This window comes from Exophiala aquamarina (genome assembly GCF_000709125.1).
Source record: "Exophiala aquamarina CBS 119918 chromosome Unknown aczIA-supercont1.4, whole genome shotgun sequence".
Lineage (NCBI taxonomy): Eukaryota > Fungi > Ascomycota > Eurotiomycetes > Chaetothyriales > Herpotrichiellaceae > Exophiala > Exophiala aquamarina.
In genome coordinates this window covers 2,835,676-2,856,086 of record NW_013550584.1, presented here as the reverse complement: position 1 = coordinate 2,856,086, position 20,411 = coordinate 2,835,676, and the positions used below count along the sequence as shown (strand labels likewise).

The following is a 20,411-nucleotide window of genomic DNA, read 5'->3' as shown; positions in this document are numbered from 1 at the left end:
CAAGGAGATGCTGGCTAGACCGCTGTAGCTAGCATTGCGTAATACCTGTTCTTACCGGATTGATGTGTTCCATACCGATCCCTTTTCCCGTTCCATTGATGTGTGATTTTGGGTGCCTTGTCCAATTCGACGTTCTCAACGACCGCTGACATGAACAAAGGATAACTCTGCTTCGAAGAGGAGAGAAGGCAAGCAGGCGAGTGGGAGCCGAACAGCCAGAGTCCACGTGTAGCGCCAATGCTCAATACTCCTGAGCCTGGGAAATTGGAATTGGATGTTGTCAGAATGGGCGCCAGATGCCAAGCTTGTGGCTTCAACCTCCTTCCCACAGCGCAACGCGGTTGTTCGGCTGCGCCATGGGGGGAGTCGCGTTCTATCTGGCTCGTTAACTTTTTCCCATTGTGTCTGGAACCATCGCGATCGCCTCGCCACTCGTGCAGACAGACACATGTGTGCGTCTACATACTGGTACTCTATTTGCAGATGTTTCCCGCCTCTGTACGAGGTAGCATTTTATGAGCGCATCAATGAAAAATCCCACCCCACATATACCATCCGCACCGCCAAATACGACCCAGTACTCAATTCAAAGACGATGAATTGAGACCTCCCTTTCTCAAGCCACCCACCTTTTGGGCTTCTGTTCTCACTGACCCGGGACGCCATTGTATCTGAGTACCAGGCAGTGCCCGTATTGCAGCAGCTTTACGATCTGCCTCGCACTGAGCCTGTTGCGGCGCCCTGGTTTCAAGCCCATGGATTTGGGCATACGTGATGTGTGGGCTGCCAATGGCCCGAAGTAGGTGATCACAAAACCACTCAAAGGAGGTGTACAAGGTCGCTGCGAGCTTGGTACAGAGAGTGACTCGAATTCTCTGTAATTTTCTTTGCTTGCCGAATCCTGGAAAACCGTCAGGGTTGGGCGATCTGTACCCTAACTGAGGCTCAACATGACGTGCTGGGAATTGGACTGCACACTGGAAGTAGTGGGAGCGATCTGGTTCTCACCGCCACCACCTGTTGAGGAGAGATCCGATTCCGTGTTGCAACGCCCTTTGGGGACCGCTTTTTTCAGCTAAAATCAATAACTGCAAATCGGGGCTCGATCCCATGATCGTAGTCCTTGGATATTTTCTCATCCGTAGAATAGTGTCACCACTCTCCCTCATCCTTGGTATTTTGGTTGATATGGCGAGGTTCATGGCTCCCCATGGGGTCGGAAGGACTTACTCGTACTACCTCGATACTTTCCGCGGTTCCGGTTGGCCTCCTACTAACGCCTGTTCCAGTGATAGGCCCAGCATATTAAGTCCTTGCAAGGTACTAAGCAGGAATACGAGTAGTGAAGGACATGGTGAAATATTCTCTGCTTCAGGTTCTAGCAGGCGGCGCCAAGGGGACATTGAATGCTCTTGTATCTCATGCACCAAGCTTTAATGCGAATCCTTCGATAAAATTGTTTGCTAATTTAATTCCTCAGTGACGGATCGATTGCAATGAATCCTGTGCAAAGCCGGGGATCATTACCTGCTGCAAACTGTTGCCAATCTGCCGTGCTCATTCCTCTAGCTGTCTCATCCACCTCCCAAACTCATTCTAGCGGCTTTCGATAGGACAAAAATATGTGCTCCGAATCAGTGTCCAAGAACCAGACATTAACCTCAGCCGATACGGGGGTGGAGCACGCATATTGGCATCGTCCACGGCTTTGACTTCCAAAGTGCTAGCTCAGACCTCGTAGATGATGTTGCACGCTGTATACCGTTGGCCGATCACCCGAGGCTGCAGATTCAGATCTTGACTCGTCTCGCGTGCGTAGGACCGAGTACAACAAGCGTGGAAACAATACATGACTCCGTATGGAGTAACATGAATTCCCTAGACGGCCTTTGCTTCGACTAGAACCTCGTTCCACTGTCATCGGCATGTACGGAGTATTGAATCCAACATCTCCGTTTCGGGCAGAACGTTTGGGCCCCCGATTAACAGAGAGCGCCATCATGGGTCTGAATATATTTTTGGGGCGGCAATGAGTCCTCCCACCACCCCTGCTGCTTGAGCTAACTTTGAGGCTTACCGCAGAAATATTGTACAGCCAACCGGCTGCCGATCACGCAAACCCCGTCAGCTCTAGTCCTTATCGGAATGGATAAATTCTCTGGCCCCTTCACTAATTAACATGCATGGTCTTCCGATGAAGAACATCTTCGACGATGTGAATCAAATCCGCAAAGCAACTCTCTGCGAATTGTCGCATCGATAGAGGCTATGTTTGGCATTATAGCACTTCAGGATTGTTCGGAAGCTCGTCGTCTCTGAACTGCCAATTCAGTGAGCTCTTGGATCGATTTCTCGATTTCTCCGTATGTAAACGCTTGTCACCATGCACAGCCAGCGAATAATTTTAACTACAGTGCTAGCCCAGTCATCTAAGCGTTCAAAAATGGCATCGGCAGCGTTCAGCGAAGACTGGCCCCTACTCATCCATCGTCCCATGCTCATACGCCTTCTTCCCTCCTCAGTCTATTCGTTTCGCTTGTGACGCTGACCACGATCCTGGACCAACGGGGACGACACTTGACCTCTTACCCTACATCACTATCTTTGCGGCGTTGGATTCCGCGCCCCAAATAATGCAAGTCTCCCATGCTCCACTGCCTCCTTCATATACTGAATATGTTATCAACCTCCATTGAAAACGAAGCTAGTAAGTCTTCCATCCTGCCGAGCCTGCGAGCCTGCTTGCCTAGTTTTATATCTGGAAGTCTGACTCCATTACCTCCTGCCGAGCGTTGCGGATCTCCATGATTTGAATCCTATCCGTGCGAAGCTACAGTTGGCACGTTTCCACATCATCCTTTCGCCAGAGCTCACATAACTCTCACTCCCACTCCCACTCCCACTCCCTCTCTGTCATTTATATCCCCTTCGTGTAACTCTTCATGTACATCTTGAGATCCTGTGAGCTCAGCGGGATCAAGATAAGTTTGTTCCTTGGTGGGTATATGTTTCAGCCGCGCTGCAGACGATCTACCAAGGATGGATACATCGAACACGATATTCAACTCGGTCCGAACGAAATTGAGGCATTCCAGATCCAATATAATATTCCCGGTATCAGATCAGTATCAACATGAGTCATCGAGATCAAGTGTCGTATATCCGGTATCAAATTCATATCAGCATCAATCATCGAGATCGAGTATGACAGTTCCGGGATCAAGTTCATATCAACATGACTCGATGAGGGGTTGGGAAAACGTCCCTGTTGAATATCGACCTGTTCAAAGATCGAACCCTCGACCAGTTTCAGGGTATTATGCCTCACCAGCTCTTCTCCCAGGCCCTCCTCCACGACCGCGAACTGCTTCCCCCATCAGGAAACTCGAAGCAATCAGAGCGTCCTCCACTCCAATCCTACTGCACCCAAACCCCAAAACATATCGTCGCAGATCTGCACTGGATGTTCGGAACCCGTGGCCTGGTCTACCAAATCCCACTCCGGTAGACGAAGCGAAGATGATGAGTGTCGAAATCGCTGCGGCATTGCCGCCGGATCATCTTGACCCACCTCCTCCCTACTCATATTATCCACCAGCACCATCCCTACCGCCACCTCCACCTCCGCCGCCGCCTCCGCTAGCACGACCACATCCATCTTCTACGACTACTCGACATCGGTCATGGTCCAATCAGCAGCAATATGCCGCTGCCGTAAACCGATACAACGGCCACACATATTACAACCCAGGGGATTTTCAACAACAACCCATTCGAACACAAGCTATTCAAGCTATTCCTTCAATTGGTTTACCGCAACCTCCCACACCGGTATCCCCTATCAACACCCTGGACGCCCAGTATCTTGCCCTGAGGCAAGCCAGGCGAAGGAAAGCAGCGAGTGATGTGACAATCGACAATCTGCTGGGTCACCCGATGCTAAGCCAGCCGTAGGGAATGCCAGACTGTCTAAATGGCTGCACACGACTATAAGTCTATTAAAACTCAACCACCGATTCTGGTGGCCTGTTAGCAGTGATACGGTCGTGGAGACCGTTGCCCTACGTCATCTCTTTGAAAATCAGCGCGTCTGGCCATCTCGCATTTACTATTCCACATGTTGGAATGTGAACAGGCGCGTGACGCGTGATGCCTTGACCCCTTGGGATCCGCGCACGGAGGCAAAATCGAAAATATATTATAATGGGCTTGGAAAGCTGTCCGCCCTACCTGTCCATAATGCCTTTCTAATTTTTGCTTCATTCGCTCATTGCCTTTTCAATAAGGCCAAGACTTACCTCATCGCTTGACAGGTTTCACTCACTTTCCTGACACTCGCTAAATAGCGCTTTTACGATGTGCTCCTCCATCATCTAATTCGAAGCTCAGCATGGACTCCATGGCCAAGCAAACCCGGGTCCTCCGGCGCCGAGATAATCTTCCACCATGGACGATTGCGACTTTTACGATACTATCGGCAATATTTGTCATTCTTTTGATCGGTCTTGTGTGGAGAAAGCTGAGACTGAACAAGGCAGCAGATAAGCAATCCCACGCAACCCCAAACACGACTTCAGAGATATCTCACAAACACAGCGACTGGTTGCGCAACAATAGCAATGTCATCTGGTCGACTTATATCGAAGAGGATGGTCTCAAAAGCCAGTTTGCTCTATCAAATTCGAGACTGTTTTCCATCGCATCAGTATCAACAATCGAAGACGGGGAATTTCCCTTCGATACGGAGCCATCATCGAAACTGGTTACCACTCAAGACCCAAACAAACGCTCAGAGCCACCGAAGCTAGAACTACACTTGACAAACGATGAAAATACTCTTCGTAGTCGGGCAGCCCATGATCAAGACCTCACTCCGACTCCAAACTCTCCGATGTCACGCGATGTCATCGCCTCACCCAGCATAGCCTCACCAGCATCTTTGCTGACGCAAGGGCTCACAAGCAAAGTCTTTCAATGTCAAAAGCCTTACATACGAGTTGAAATATGAAAACACGAATGATACGGACGAGCTCCATTGGAAGGTTCAGCTGTATGGCTTGTGGGAGCAAGGGGGTTATTTGTAGTCGTCTCAACTATGAATTACTTCAGAAACGGGCCGATATCACTCCCTATATCTCGTACTCCGTACGCATGACGCAGTATACCGTTTGACACACCCTTTTTGCGCCCCGCGTATAATCCGAGGGCTGGCATGGAATTTAAGGGTCGAGCAGCGGAGCATGGGGCCACCACGTGATCATCGCACGTGCCAGTCTCGATCTGGGCTTGGCACTATTGATCCATGATTTCTGTTAAGGTCCTCAATCTTCTGTATCTATCCTTCATCGCCAATCGAACAAATCAGATTGTTCCAGGCTCAGGCTTAGACCAATGATGCGCATCGGAAACCCAGCTCGTCCTGATTCTGATGAGAATGAAGCCTTCAGAAATATCATCTTATCGAACTCTCCCTGCCTCAATGTGGATCGCGCGGGTCGCAGTCCTCATTTCCAATGATGTAAAATATCCACGACTTTCCCCCGCGTGCTTCGCTTTATGAACGTCTGCCCCTGCTTCATGATTTCTGAACGACCTACCCGGCACTGAATCTCCTTGATGTTCGAAAGCGGAAGAGAAGTCTTTGATTTTTCTTACCTCCAGACCCTCGTCATCAGGGGTTGCTCCCAGAACCAATACGACTTTTGTAAGCCATGCTGCTCAATCCGTCCCACAAGGTCACGTTTAGTGGTTTACCTCCAGATGTACTGGATGCGTACGTTCGGTACAAAAAGGGTACACGGGCTTTGGTTGCCTGGTTTATTCAGTATAGTCCCTCACCACACAGGCGTGTGAAGAGCTTGCCTATCAAGGAATTGGCCTCGTTGGCACAAACGGTTGCAGACAGTACGAAATCTCTACCTGACATAATTCACTTTCACTTTCGTGAGACCATTGCCGCGAGGAAAAGACTCAGCAAGCACTTTCGTGGCAATGTTGACGATTGTCACGAGGATGTAGATACCATCAACCATGAACATTTTACTAGCAGGTGAGTTGGTTGCAAGCCGCAGTAAAACCCTAGTGCTGAGAGACACCCAGTCTCGCCCAGATTTACGCTGATCTATGTGCTTGCTGTGGTAAACCAAATCACCAGGGCAAGCCGAACAAAGCTGCCAGGAAATCGGCTCTTTCCATGGGCGAGGTCTCGAATCATTACAACAATTTACTCATTGAGGATATCGAAGAGAACGAGCCCAAAGAGAGCTTTACATCATCAGAGTGTTCGGAATGTGCTGCTGCTGCACCGTCATCTTGCGGTAGTACGGGGTTAGAGATCAACTTCGAGGGAGATGAGCTCGGCGAAGCTCTTGAGATCACTGCTGCCGTGCAGGTAAGTCCTACTAGAAATCCTAGACGCCCAATTATTGACTTAAATACAGCGAGCCCAAGAGATATCCAATTCGGTGGAAGAATGCTGGGAGCTTGCGGGCGAAGGGCGAATATCAACCACGACTGCGGCATTCGTAACCAACGTGGCGTTTGCTCAAGTTCGTCAAGTCGGGGCAGAGTTACTCGAATACGATGAGAAGATGACCGTATCTGGGCTTCACCGCATGTGCTGCTCATTCGATCGCCAGAGCGGGCAGGCAACAAAGCATTCCTTGTTGAATCAGCTTCAAGAAACAGAAAAGATCCTAGACCATTATCGAGCCGGTCATCGACCTTCACCAATTCGATCTTGTCCTTCATGTGTTCAGAAGCCTACAGAATATGTCCAATCACCAGAAGTTGAAGAGGGCAAAACCCAAAGCAATTTTGTTACTGCTATTGTTGACAACATCATCCATCTTGTAACAGAGAAGGTGGCTCTCACCAGCATTGTTCGAAACGGCACTCCAGTATATGCTGATGTTGGCTACCTTGTTACCAACATCAGCCACAGCAATCAATCGTGGTCGGCTGTAATTGGTTTACATCTACTAAGCCAAGGCTATAAAACTTATATCCATTCAGCTCCCCAGCCGAAGCTAGTCTCAATCTGCCGCATAAAGGCCCTACGACTCGCTCAACAAGCACAGTCTCAAGTCTCGGCGATACTGAACGACAAGTCCTGTTTCCCATGCCGCTGTTCACAGACTCTAGCATACCACTTGCAAAATTTGAACGGCGACCTGACAAACTTTGTGAAGCATAAATGCTGGGATTTATACTTCCAATCACCCTGGGTGGCTGGTAACCACAGTTTGGAAATCCTCGATCTTTGCCACTACTATGGCATGCGACTGTTCAGCTATCGTCACTATGTCGGGGCAGTATTGCACTCGTACAATGTCCTCAAAGAGCTTGCTGGAATGGCACCTATATCCATCCTCGAGAGTCTCTCTGACCAATTTCGAGAAGTCTTTTACCCCGGTGGCAACTGTCCGAAGAGCAGCTTTCGTGCATGCTGGGGCAGATATGTTGGAGCCCGGGTCAAATTCAAAAAGGGCCATAAAAGCAGAAACAGCAGAGATAGTTGGTGCATGGCAATACCTCCACATGCAGCCAGACGCGCGGCGGGCCTGGGAACGAAAAGCGATGTAAGCCAACAGAAAGGTGCTTGCATGCTTATCAAGCTAAAACAACAGGACTACCACGTGAGTGATGAGGACTGGAAAGTGGTGGACCTGACGCTAAAGCCTACCTATAAAGAGAGTGCCAAGCGCCAGCTGCGAGGGGTTACTTTAACAACCGAATCCAGGGATGCCCAAGGACAACTTCTCGATCTGGCAAGAGCACTCGAGCCCTCTTTGACACAGTCCAACGAGAACGCTCTACCCGTGGCACGCCTAAACCTCCTGGCTGTCTTTCAAAGCTGTGTGCGCGTGGTAACCAGGCTATCGGATGAGACGCACACAGGAGCAGACGAAAAGGGCATCAATTGCATCTGCTTTGCCAGCGTGATCCTGACTGGTGCAGATCGCATTGTCGACGGCCGACGGCTAGGGCGGGTCGAAGCGTGGAAGAAAGACGAGAGGGAGTGCATCGATCAGGCGAGCAAGGCGATCAGAGATGTCTTCGGGGATCTCAAACCGGATGAATGGCTGTGGGATATTTGAAGCGCCTCGATCATCCGCGAGTAAGCTTTCTGTTGGCTGTGGTGCGTATGATGATCCTTAGGCCTATCTATCTATCTAGACAATTAGTGAGAGGCAGAGTGGTTTGCCTGAGGTCTTCTCCGTCGAGATGATGTGCCTCCACAAGGAGCTTTCCGACGCTAAGTCTCATCACTGGATTTACTGCGTCATTTCGGAGACCGACACTAGAAGATATGGCGGCAAGATGTAATCAACGTGTCATCGTAAGAGCGCGGAGGAGAACAGCGTCCGCGGCGGCTCGTCGCACTAAGGCCAGGGCGGCCGCCGAGACCCCTATTTGCGTCAGCCTTGTCTCCAAAACTGGCACTTCCAAGGATCCCCTCACATATGACATGGTCAAACCTCTGCATGACGAACTTCTCTGATCACTTCGCACTACCAAAAGTTCTAGGATTACAAGAATATGGAATGTTCGAAAAAACGTACAACGCGAGCAGACCACCAACCTTCCCCCCCCCCCGACCGCCTCACTACTGACGATGCATGAACAATGTGCAGAACACTGAGACTCCACCAAGAAAAACCCCGACCTCAATACGCCGGCGCGGGCGTGAGTCTTAATAAAACACTCTCCCCCTCATCCAAATCAAAGCTCAACTCCCCATCGACACCAACCGTACCACTCGCCCCATCCCAGATACTCCGCCAGAGCCAGGCCTTGCCATCGATGCCCAGATCCTCCAACGTGACATTCACATTCTGCACACCAGGCAAGGGCTGACCGAATCCGCCATCGCCCTCGTCAGGTCCGTAATTGGCCATTATGACGACGGCCTCGCCAGCCTGGTCATCAGAGGGCCCCGCGATCCACGCTTGAAGCTGCTGCGCGCTGGTGCCGCCGGTGCCAGGGTTGCGAGGCTGGACCGGGTATTTGGCCGTGAAGTCTGCAACAGCCATGGCCTGCGGATTCGTGAGTAGATTGCGCCCAAGAGTATCCAGGCTGGTCAGGTCCGAGCCCGTGATCAGGTTCGCAGCCGTGCCGATCCAGTGGGTCATGATGGTCTGGCGCTGTGCGTCTGAGACACCCGTCGTTGCTTCCGGGTTGCCCACATTCACGTTGTCCAAGTCCGGGTAGATCGACAGCGGTTCGTTCTTGGGGATCTGGAGCTCGATGTACTGTCGGTAGTTGTCGATGGCTCGTTGTACGGTCTTCCAGTGGATGAAGGTTGCTTCTCCTTGGTTATTGAGGTCTTGGTCTGTCCGGAACGAGTCGGCGTTGGCCTTCCAGATGTTGTAGTACGGGTCACTTCGATCGAGTTTCCATGAGATATCGAGGCGCATCGGCCGCCCGACTTTTTGGATGGCGTTGTGGTATTGGACCACTTGGCCGCTCGTGTCCGGACTCAAATGCCCTCCATTATCAGGGCTGCCTGGTGTGACAAAATCGAGTTTGATCTGAACTCGGCACCGTGGTTAGCGATTTTGGTCGAGAGGCAGAGCTATCGCACGTAGCTACCGGGCTTCAGAAGCTGGTGGCCAGGACGAGGAGAAACAAAGAAATTGAGAGCAGTCCACTTACAAAGTCAACACCCCATTCAGCGAATAGCTCAATGATGCTATCATGCCACTCTTGAGAGCCGTCCTTGGCCGTGTCAATATCGCAGCGAAGGAATCCATTGTCGTTGCCATTCCAGATGCTGCCCAGCGGGATATCAGTGCCAATGATGGTCTTGTTTGCATCTGAACAAAAGAACCCTGGCAGGATGTACACCCCAAGTGAGAGACCCCGGCCATGTAACCAGTCACCGAGCTCTGGAAGGTCGAATGTGGCAGCGTTGTAGAGGATGCGGCCATTCTCGTCTCCGCCGTCCTGCGACCATCCCGAATCGAGACTGCAATACTTGTACCCCGCTGCTTGGAAATCGGGCTGTCCAAGGACACCGCATTGAGCTTTCACGTTGGACTCGTCAAAGCCGGTCCAGCTCGGAGTGGTTAGAGGATTGGCCTGGATCGGCCACGTATTGAAGCCTCTCGGAGCATTGTAAAAGCCGTTGGGCGTAGTAGTATACTTCAAGACGTTCAAGCCTGCTGCACTAGTGACTGCTGTTGCAGCGAAAAATATAGCACGTGAGAACGTCATATTGACGGTTCCTTTCTAGGAGGAGTTGATGAGAAAAATCGATTTGTCCATTGTGCCCGTCTTTCTAGCATCTATATACGCCCTACAGGACATCTTGCTCCTTGGATCAATCTGTTACGAGGAAATGGCCGAGTACAGTTAGCAAGCAAGTGAGATGGGTAGATGAAGTTTCGGAGATTAAAGAGAGACACAAGCCATCTAGTCAAGGTCGTTGCAATGTTGATAGAAGCGGCTTGTGGTGTATGCATTGGAGATTCCCGTAGGACGCCATCTTGGTGATTGAGCCTGGAGGTGGATGAAACATCGCGGGCTCTGCAACTGGCATAGTCACGGAGAAAATTTCCTCCTTGGGATGAAATGCTGCTAGGGCATTAGGCGAAGGACGAACTGTTGCCATGCTTGGAAAAGTCCATTGAAGATCAAATACAATTTATGCTATGTGGGATCATCCGGGGCTGCTCCATGCATGAGGATGGGACGAATGAAGCCATTCCGCTTGTAGCAAAAGGTGTTCCACCATGTAAGCCTGGGGAGACCTAGGGTGCGGGTTATGACAGGAAAACCCCTGGAAAGCCAAGGAGGTGCCTGGTCGGTACTCTGCTGGTGAACGTAAACGAGATGTTGACATGCTGAAGCCTAACCCTAATATCATGTCCCATAGGTGGGTCAACAACGTGTGTAAGTCCTATGGGAGCGTAGCCGTCTTCCCAGCTCCTCCATTTGACTATCCTTCAATTTGCGCAATTACGCTCGTCTAAATAGCCTAGTATTTGCAATCTGTGGTTCACATCTCACAATTCATCTCGACGTCTATCCTGTGCCCGTAAGCGAAACATTCGAACTCCATGTGCCGGAACGTCAGCTTCAAGGGTCCCTTCTGGCTGGAGAATGTCTTCGTGCGTGCCCATCAGAGCGACGTTGTCCGCCTGAGGCCAACCCTTGTATCCATTGGCAGTGGCATTCCATCTCGCTCTTTCGGGAACGGTGCCATTCTGATTAATAATGTTCTGGGCAGTTTGACGGTCCATCCTAGCGCCCCAGAGATCGTACACATCCCATACGTACTGCGCCTGAGGAGCAGTCCCACGTCGTCCGAAGTCGAACCATATCTGCTCCGATGTTGCGTTCATCCGCAAAGGCGAACTCCCCGAGTTAAGGAACAATACGAGCATATCAAAACCAAATGGCTCTGGAGGCCCCATCAATTGGCTTGTCCATAACTGAATCTCTCCGGGACCATGTTCATCTCCTAGAGAAAGAACCTTAGCTGGAGACATATCGTATGGATGAATGAGACATACCATCAACATAGTATCGCCAGCGACGATTCGCGCCCTGTCCCAATTCGTCCTGGCTCACTTGAATGACCGCACTATTTTGTAATAATGATAGGGTGTCGGGGTCAATTCTGCGGAGATCATTGCTGAGGATGAAAGGAGATTTGACGGCAGCCCATACGGAAAACTGCAATTTGTACTCTATGGTACCAGTCAGCTGTGAATCAGATCAAGTCGGGATAGTTAATGGTTCCATTTCAAAGGTTGCGGAGAAAGGCCCTGTCTACTGATACCAACATATTGGATGACATACCTTCATCAGCCATCCCCCCTTGGCCAGCCTCTGTTTCACCATATCAGTCATGTATGATTCCAAGCTGTGTCTGCACTCACGGAGCATATCAAGGTCGTTCCAGTTGCCTATTCCGCCCTTGGAGATGAAATATGCCACTTTGTTGATCACATTCATGACCGAACAGTAATATCCTGCCACCTTACAATCCAAACCCTCCTACAAACCATCAAATTAGTACCAAGGATAGGCGTGATTTGCAACGATATCAAGTCATTATGTGGCCCTATCACTCCACGTGCAAAGGCTTGAACCTGAGGACATCATAATGGGGCATTAACTTTTGGGGTTGAAGGAACAGTTGGAAATCATACCTTTTCGGAGCAAGGGCATCTTGGGTCTTCTCGATTGAACATGTCGAAAACATCACCTTGAATGATATTCAGCTCCTTCCCCGGGGCGGAAAGTGGTATAAATTGAACCAACCTGACATTCTCCATGAATGTGCCACGCTTTGTGCCCATGCCCAGGGATAGTCTTCACCCCAATTGCACATGGAGTACAGCATTGGACGCCCAGTTGCATTCAAAGCATTTCCCATACGTTTGAATCGAGTAGCTGAAATCTCTGGGGTTCCCGCAAAGCCATCGTGATTGCAATTGTCATATTTGACATAGTCAATCTGTAGACAATCAGCGGACAGCATGATCAAGGACCCAAAGGCACCATCTAACACCCCAGGACGCCCATGTCTTCGCGTCGATCTCTTCGTGGCCCAAAGATCCTGCATATCCCCCACAAGTCCAATTTCCAGCGTCGCCATAAATGCCAGCCTTGAGACCCAAATTGTGGATCCTGTCAGTGACATCTTGCATACCATTTGGAAACTTCGTAGTGTTGACTTGGAGATTTCCACTTGAATTCCGACCGTCCGACCCTGTGGGACACATTGGTAAGCTTCTCTCGGGTCAAATTTATAGTTTTAGTCCGTCGGTTGGTAAGGAGGATCCCGAGTTGAATGTGAAATACGTAGTCAAGGGGTGTTGTTATTTACAGCAGTCATCAATCAAGACATATTCATAGCCCAGATCCTTGAATCCGTAGTCGACGATTAGGTTGGCCATGGACAGGATGACTTCCTCGGAAATGTTGCAGTAGAAAGAATACCACGTGTTCTGCAAGTGTCAGCGAGGGTTAGAGCCTGTTGTCGAATGCTGTGTCCCACCCATCCCATCTGAGGTGTACGGGCCAATCCATCCTTTAAACCCTCTACAGGTGGTACTGAAGCAAGGAGTGGTAACAGAAGGCCGGTAAGCACGGAAGTCAAGCGGGCTGCTCCAGCGAAAGCCTGTTGGCTGAACTGTGTCATAATGGCGAGGATGACTTAGAGACAATAATCTCGAGATTTCCATGACATCCTTCACTTTCGAGCACTGACCGGCGTACACACTAATTTATACCTCCATCTTGCGGTGAGGTCGGAACAGCCTCGTCGCTTTGCTAGTCTCTCTCCAGGAGATGCCCCTCCCGAAATCCAGTGATGCTGGCAAAGACCAGCAAGCAAGTACTGTGCAATCCACAACTCTAGCTTCATGCCCTAACCGGTATTCTAGAAAGGTTTTGGCAGCCGATGATCTTATTCGGCTAAGGGTGATCAATATTGCGGGGAGATCTTCGTCCCAATGGGTGGGCTTGGGGAGGCACTGTGTGCGGGATTTGTTGCTACAATCGACTGCGGATAAGCTAAACATCCCGGAGTGAGAAATAGTACCCCAAATTGGGTCAATTAATTAGAGAGGTCATTAGAATTTGCATTTGGTATGGCTGCATGCGGATCCGTGTCGGCAGTGATGCACGTGGCATCTTTAGGCGGGTCAGTTGAAAGCTGCCTTTGCCCGTGGATTTGCGTGGCAATTTGGTATACAAGCCCTAGTAGTTGTGCCACAAACTCGAAGTCTGCTTCTGCGGAGTGAGATCAGTGCTGCTAGCTTGTCCATCCCCAAACTTGCTTTACCATCGTTTGGGTGTTAACAGTAGGCCATCCATGAAGGCGTTCAGTTCGGATCAGTACTTCGAGCAATCGTTCTTGCTCCTGTCGTAAAGTGAAGAGATCTCCACCTAGCCCGATGATAAGCCACTTTATACCATTGATGAACATGTGAATACGCACAAAGATTGATTGCCATGCAGGCAACAAATATTGCGGGAGAGGTAGCGTGATTGGATAGTCCTACGCCGCAAAGAGTCCAAACATCTTTTTTGACTGCGGACTCAAAGTAAAAGTCAGTCCTTTTTGACTGTAATCTGGACCTGTAGACTTACTTCAACTTTCATGATCGCGGCTCTGTGGGCTGGCCCAACTCTTGGGATACCCGGGTCATACACCAAAAGCAGAATATGTGCGAGTGTTAGGTATTGATAACCCATGACTGTGAGCGTGAGTTCGATCACCTTAGCCGAGTAAACTGAGACTTACCGTGCCAATCCATGTGATATCTAATATCTGGGAAGTCGACGGACTCAGGCGAGACCGATGCTGTTGAAAACCAAGGATCAAATGAAACAGGACGAATGACTCGCCATCTTTGATTGAAATTCATCAACGCGTGATGTAAAGAAACAGCCCGAGAGCCTTGTCCAAACGAGAAATCCAATACTTCTGCACAATGTGCGATGGCCATATTGGCCCAAGCGCAGTCATCGCTGCGGTCGATTGCTGGGGGATGACCTTGTTGCTCAAGACCTGGCCGAAATGCTGGTGCACGCTGTAAGGTCGCCGAAATATAGATTTCCTGGCGGACACCTGCCCAGTACGCAGCTTGGCGAAGGCCAGCTGCCCTGGGGTAATCTTCTTGCGACTTGATGAAGGATTGAGTGCCTATGGAATGCCCTTGAAGGTCCGAGCCGACGAGAGGAACTATTGCATTTAGGTCAAATTTTCTTGCAATTTTTGGAGAAATCTTACCATCAAACTCCTCTAAGAGCCTAAGGACTACAGTTGCGGCTAGGAGATTATCATCGCTGGATGCCTCTTGGTCATCAAGTGCTGGTATCAATGTTTTGAGACATTCCTGATAGTAATGGTCGGAAATGTAAGGGTCAAATTTGGCAACTCGACTCATGTGTCTTGCAGACAGTGCCAAAATCGCGTTGAAGAGTGTAGCGGATTGTTTTGCTCTTTGGGGAACATCCACTGCGAAGTGCCGTTGTCGATCACAGAAATCGAACTGCAGACAAGACATCAGTACAAGGCCACAGTCGGAAATAACTGCCATGGCCTGTGTCTTACAAACGGGGAAATCTTCTCAACAAAATGCTGAAGGAGTGTGGCCTGCTGTAGCTCTAGCCTTGGTACTTGCGAGCTGAACCTTGGTCGTTCAGGGGCCCCAGACCAAGATTGCTCTTGTGAAATTGATGCAACAGGCGCTCCTTCCAGGCGGGCAGGTAAGTCCTCGGCGGCAAATGCAATGAGTTTCCCGGCCGGACGAGGCTCCAATCGTTCAGGCCCAATTCTAAGGACCAGCTCACTATCACCAACATCCGATGCACCTGTAGATTTAGGTGAGATGTCACCGTCCGGTGGATGCTGCTCCGCCGCTTCGATTACTTGGTGTGTCAGTTGAGTCTCACAAGTGCTGTTTTGGCTGCTAGTAAGTATGCGGAACCCATCAGCTGTCTCCGAAGTCTGGTCAATGAATTGCACTAAAATAAGATATTAGTACCATGTCAAGCGACCTGTTAGAGAACATAGTATCCCACCTCTTGGGGGGTAATTCAACCAGACTTGATTTGGTGGAAATCGAGTTTGACTGCGTTGTCCATCGGCACGAAAACGAACAGTGCGCGATCGTATGCACTTGGAGCCAAGGCCTGTCAACTCATGCAATATCCTGTGGGTTGGTCGAATTCTGACCTTCCTTCCCGCTCGCTTGCATCTATAACAATCAAGGTAATCTCCATCACCTGGGAATACTCAGCCTCGGCCTGATCGATATGTCTTGGTACGTACACTTGTAATGGCGCAGACGACAAGGATCACTGTCGCCCAATGAGTGCCGACCCTAAGAGTATCTTTGGCTGTTGGACGTACCAGCATGTAGCCTTGGAAGGGACGTTGAACATTACTGTATAGGGATTGTACGCATTTTGGCTCAGTGAAATATCAGGTCGGATGGGTTGGAACGAGTTCGTGGTTCGGAGAAAGTAGCCCTGATTTAAAGAGGTGGAATGGCCAAAAGCCAGACTTCAGGCCTTGCCCCTTTTTGGTGGATACTTAACCCAGTTAGGTCCCCAACGGGTAAGAACACCTTGTATAGGTGCCCACTGGGCCACTAACCGTTAGTTAAGCACCCCCCGCACAAGAGGCACTCAGAGGAAGCCACCGAGGTCATTACCGAGAACAACCCCCCTCCCCACCCCCAGATTCTTGGTCTTAGCTCTGGGCTCCTTTCCTTCTCTTCCAGCCCTAGCTTGATGCATAAGGAGTATTTTGAATGAGGAACAAGCCTGCCTTAGCACAGCCACCCCCAGTGTAACCCAATGCAAGAGGGGAGTATTCCCCAGTCGTTCCTGCCCTCTAACCATTTGTGGAACCTTTACCTGCCGATCCAGGGAGTCACCGTTGGCCTTGGGGATTTGGAGAAGGCGCGGCCGTCCCGTTATCACTGCGAGATACTCTGTACCCATGTCTTGTTATGTCTCTACTCAGCAGGATCTCTACCGGCCATTTGCACCAGTCTCTCTTCAGGCCCACATCAACATTCGGGATTTATTGCCTATCACAATGCAACATTACCCCTTGGTGGGGTTCAGACCATAGTTCATGAAAACATATCTGGCTTCAAGCCTACAAAGGTACGACAACCGATCCTCCAGCATCAAATTCAACGAGAGACAAGGCAGCCCTTCTGACCATCATGCAGGTCACAAATGTTTACGCCATCTGTGCTTTTGCGGCCATTGGGGGTGGGTTGTTTGGCTTCGATCTGTCTTCGATGTCAGGAGTTCTAGGGACACAGGCCTACATTCGCTACTTTGACAACCCGCAATCGTAGGTCTTCCTGTCTCTGCGGCTCTTTCGAATATCTTTTTTGACTGTAACCAGGTATCGTCAGGGAGGGATCACAGCCTCGATGCCCGCCGGCTCCTTTGTCGGCTCCTTGCTCTCATCATTTATCGCCGATAGGTTCTCCCGTCGAAGCGCAATTCAATATGCTGCCTTGATCTGGATTGTTGGAGCTATGTGAGATCACTACCTCGACACTGTAGCGATATCCTAACAGCATCATGATAGTATTCAATGCGCCAGTCAAAATGTCGCAATGCTCGTGGTTGGTCGAGTGATTGCAGGGATAAGTATTGGAATGGCATCTTCGATAGTGTAAGTGAAATCTGAGTATCTTGACCGGTCGCCTTCATAGCCTGATAGCACCTACAGTCCGATATACCAGTCTGAAATTGCACCGAAGGAAATCCGTGGGCGCATCGTGTCTCTGCAACAGTGGGCCATAACCTGGGGCATCCTTATTCAATATTATATCCAATACGGAGCCTCCTTTACCGGTGGGGGAATTGACAATCCAAACCAAGGAACCCAGGCTTTCCGTATACCCTGGGGCGTGCAAGCCGTCCCCGGAGTTCTGCTCTATTTTGGTCTCTTCTTCTTCCCACGCAGCCCTCGATGGTTGGCGAGCAAAGATCGGTGGGAAGAAGCCCTCAAAGTCCTTGCAGATCTTCATGGGAAAGGGGATGTGAATCACCCCAAAGTACTTGCCGAATACACGGAGATACAAGAAGCTCTGCAATTTGAACGGGAGATGGCACAGTCTAGTTTCAAAGCTTTGATTGCTCCGAAGATGGCCAAGCGAGTCTTTCTTGGTATGTCAGTCCAGATGTGGTCACAGCTATCCGGTAAGTCCACGAATGACGAAAGCCGTCAATTTCATACTACTCAAGGTTACCTCGTCCTATACTAATCGATATCCTGGCTAAGGTATGAACGTTATGATGTACTACATCGTCTGTGAGTCATGTTGAATGATCCTTGACTCTGTGAGTGCCCCAGACTGATGATCTCTTCACACAGATGTTTTCCAAGGCGCGGGAGTCAATGATCCCCTGCTCATAGCTTCTATTCAGTATGTGATCAACGTCGCAATGACACTCCCTGCCATTATCTACATAGATCGCTGGGGACGTCGCCCCACTCTGATCCTCGGATCAATTGGTATGATGATATTCCTGTTCATCAACGGCGCTATTCAAGGAGCTTTTGGTGAGCCCAACGTGCATCCAACAGCCCTCAACTCCGCCGTCACATGGATACTAGTCGACAAGAATTCACAGGCAAAAGCCGTCATCGCCTGCTCATATATCTTCGTCGCGATCTTTGCAACTTCTTGGGGTCCAGTCAGTTGGACTTATCCATCAGAGATCTATCCTGCCCAAGTAAGGGCCAAGGCAGTGTCGTTGGCGACGGCGTCCTGCTGGGGCTGGAATACAGGTTTAGCATTCTCTGTGCCTCCATTACTTCGCGCTATTAATTGGAAGGTACGTCAGTCATGAATCTTTTAAAGTCTTCCAAAGCACATCAGATTCCCCAACCCCTGTCGCCCGTGCCAATATTAGAAGCTGAAGTCACGTCGAAATAGATGTATATGCTCTTTGCCACCTTCAATGGCCTGGCTTCTATCCACATGGCTCTGGCCGCACCAGAGACCAAGGGCAAGACGCTAGAAGAGATGGACGAACTCTTTGAGTCAGGTCGTCCTGCATGGAAAACGGTCAAGGGCTCTAAACTTGACGAGATTACCCGCAAGATTGAGGAAGGCAATCTCAAAATCGACGTTCCTGGCCATGTCGAATCAGTTCACGCGCCTTCGAAAGAATGACTGAGTGTGGGGGCTTGGATATCGTAGTCGGATGAGAATTGACGGTGTTCGCTCGTAGCTGGCATTAGCTCAGGGTCAAGGTCCAAGAGACAAGAAGGTTTGAAACGGAGACGTTTCGTGCTGAGGTGATGACGGTGGGCATTGCAAGAAGGCTGAGGTGGAGGTTTTGAAAAGGGAAAGATCCAGTGCAAGTTCACGTCCTTCAGGCTAGCATCGTTTAGATGGATCTAAGATCATACTTGAATTCACACGAGCTTAACTCTAGGCCTTGGAAAACAAATCTAATGATTGAATTTTCATCACCCTGGACTTCCCCTTGCAAGGACCAAGAGCCTGTTCAAAACTCGTCACCGACAAAATACAAGGTGATGATTCGACCAACGAGTCTGGCTCATGGAATTAAGGCGCTCGTGCGAAATCAGTAATCTCAAACTTCGTCGAGCCCTCCACTTATTGTTGTCTATCTAGGTAGGTAACTAAGCTCACCCCCAAGTCTCAAGAAACACACACCTACGTACACGGTACAACCTTCGGGGCTCACGCACACAGCCTTGCAAAGCGGCCCCGAACGTATCAGCCAACATTAACCGGGGGGGGCTCCGAGCCGTTACACACCCACACACCTAGTTAAACACCATCACCAACAGTGTAGACATTCATCCACCTCGCATCAAAGCTGCGTCTGGAATCACAAAACCTCAGATCCGTCGCGAGGCGAATAACGCCGTCCTTGTCGTGATTGACCGTCGAAGCGTGGATGGTGTACGGGGAGTGGAAGACGACGTCGCCTGCCTCGAAGGCGCTGACGAGCCAAGGCCGGCCGTGCTGGCGCGAGAACTCGAGTGGGTTCTCTGAGATGAGACCCGTCGACATCATGTTTTGGTTGAATGCGGATTTCGCTTCTTCGGCGCTGAGGCCTGTTGAGAGCGCTTTGGTCGTGAAGGATTCTTCGAGAGCACGGCCGATTGGTGTGCCTTTTAAGAGAAAACGGGGAGGGAGCGATGGTCAGTAACTGAGGCAAGATTGGGACACCACGAAGCGGATTGGCGTGGCGATCATGACTGAACCACTTTGTGGAACTTACTGTCTTGGAGATAAATAAGGCCGCCCCCGTCCAGCGCGACATCACCAATGGGCACCCAGGCGGTGATGTTACTCTCGTCGCCGTGGCGCAAGAAGATCTGATCGTAGTGGACGCCAATAGGCTTCGTCCCAGGCACGTTGTTCCGCAGGAGGGAGCGCTTCAACGGCAAGGTCGCGTCCCCCCAGCCAGTAAGCTCCGCGACGAAGCTCAACAGCGCGGGATGCTTGCAGAAGACGTCGGCGTACCAGGGCTCCGAGTGCGCCTGGAGCGCGAGATCGACGAACAGCGCCGCAGCGCGTTCGTCGCCCGGTCGTCCGTTCATGCCTGAGGAGCCCGCGCCGACGCCTGGGAACTCTTCGGGCGTGCGCTCGCTGCGGTTGAACCGGCCTTCCTCCACTGCCGTTCCGGGTTCCAGAACGCCTGTTGGGACCATCATTTGGAAGTACGCTGAGCGCGCTTTCAGCACGTCTTCTCGCGGCAGCAGGTTCTTCACCAGCAGGTACCCGTCGCGGCGGTAGCGGTGGAGGAGTTCGGAGGTCGGGAGGTTGGTTGTCGATGGTGTGAGCTGGCCTATGTCTTCTGCGGTCAGTGGGCCGTCGTTGACGGCCAGCTCGGGCATTGGTTCCAGGCTTCCCATTTTCCTGGACAAA

The 20,411-nt window shown here is 50.5% G+C and overlaps 8 protein-coding genes across 8 annotated transcripts; 4 read left to right on the top strand and 4 right to left on the bottom strand.

Moving 5' to 3' along the window:
- Nucleotides 1-3,204: 3,204 nt before the first annotated feature.
- A1O9_06125 (uncharacterized protein) lies at nucleotides 3,205-3,954 on the top strand (the record flags this gene model as incomplete). Its single annotated transcript, XM_013405335.1, has 1 exon — nucleotides 3,205-3,954. One exon carries the CDS (start codon nucleotides 3,205-3,207, stop codon nucleotides 3,952-3,954), a length of 750 nt encoding a protein of 249 aa, XP_013260789.1.
- Nucleotides 3,955-4,390: 436 nt separating this feature from the next.
- A1O9_06124 (uncharacterized protein) lies at nucleotides 4,391-5,008 on the top strand (the record flags this gene model as incomplete). The annotated part of the gene is made up of 1 exon (XM_013405334.1): nucleotides 4,391-5,008. One exon carries the CDS (start codon nucleotides 4,391-4,393, stop codon nucleotides 5,006-5,008), a length of 618 nt encoding a protein of 205 aa, XP_013260788.1.
- Nucleotides 5,009-5,711: 703 nt separating this feature from the next.
- On the top strand, nucleotides 5,712-8,099 carry A1O9_06123 (uncharacterized protein; the record flags this gene model as incomplete). Its single annotated transcript, XM_013405333.1, has 3 exons — nucleotides 5,712-6,049; nucleotides 6,100-6,391; nucleotides 6,441-8,099. The coding sequence occupies 3 exons, from the start codon at nucleotides 5,712-5,714 to the stop codon at nucleotides 8,097-8,099; spliced, it is 2,289 nt and encodes a 762-aa protein (XP_013260787.1).
- A 570-nt stretch (nucleotides 8,100-8,669) lies between these two features.
- Nucleotides 8,670-10,218, bottom strand: A1O9_06122 (uncharacterized protein; the record flags this gene model as incomplete). The annotated part of the gene is made up of 2 exons (XM_013405332.1): nucleotides 8,670-9,533; nucleotides 9,658-10,218. 2 exons carry the CDS (start codon nucleotides 10,216-10,218, stop codon nucleotides 8,670-8,672), a joined length of 1,425 nt encoding a protein of 474 aa, XP_013260786.1.
- A 791-nt stretch (nucleotides 10,219-11,009) lies between these two features.
- Nucleotides 11,010-11,964, bottom strand: A1O9_06121 (uncharacterized protein; the record flags this gene model as incomplete). The annotated part of the gene is made up of 4 exons (XM_013405331.1): nucleotides 11,010-11,467; nucleotides 11,520-11,696; nucleotides 11,809-11,838; nucleotides 11,889-11,964. 4 exons carry the CDS (start codon nucleotides 11,962-11,964, stop codon nucleotides 11,010-11,012), a joined length of 741 nt encoding a protein of 246 aa, XP_013260785.1.
- Nucleotides 11,965-14,070: 2,106 nt separating this feature from the next.
- Nucleotides 14,071-15,062, bottom strand: A1O9_06120 (uncharacterized protein; the record flags this gene model as incomplete). The annotated part of the gene is made up of 2 exons (XM_013405330.1): nucleotides 14,071-14,216; nucleotides 14,264-15,062. The coding sequence occupies 2 exons, from the start codon at nucleotides 15,060-15,062 to the stop codon at nucleotides 14,071-14,073; spliced, it is 945 nt and encodes a 314-aa protein (XP_013260784.1).
- A 1,641-nt stretch (nucleotides 15,063-16,703) lies between these two features.
- On the top strand, nucleotides 16,704-18,677 carry A1O9_06119 (uncharacterized protein; the record flags this gene model as incomplete). The annotated part of the gene is made up of 7 exons (XM_013405329.1): nucleotides 16,704-16,837; nucleotides 16,892-17,029; nucleotides 17,081-17,167; nucleotides 17,225-17,697; nucleotides 17,780-17,809; nucleotides 17,873-18,336; nucleotides 18,438-18,677. 7 exons carry the CDS (start codon nucleotides 16,704-16,706, stop codon nucleotides 18,675-18,677), a joined length of 1,566 nt encoding a protein of 521 aa, XP_013260783.1.
- A 627-nt stretch (nucleotides 18,678-19,304) lies between these two features.
- A1O9_06118 (phytanoyl-CoA hydroxylase) lies at nucleotides 19,305-20,398 on the bottom strand (the record flags this gene model as incomplete). Its single annotated transcript, XM_013405328.1, has 2 exons — nucleotides 19,305-19,651; nucleotides 19,762-20,398. 2 exons carry the CDS (start codon nucleotides 20,396-20,398, stop codon nucleotides 19,305-19,307), a joined length of 984 nt encoding a protein of 327 aa, XP_013260782.1.
- Between the last annotated feature and the right edge of the window lie 13 nt (nucleotides 20,399-20,411).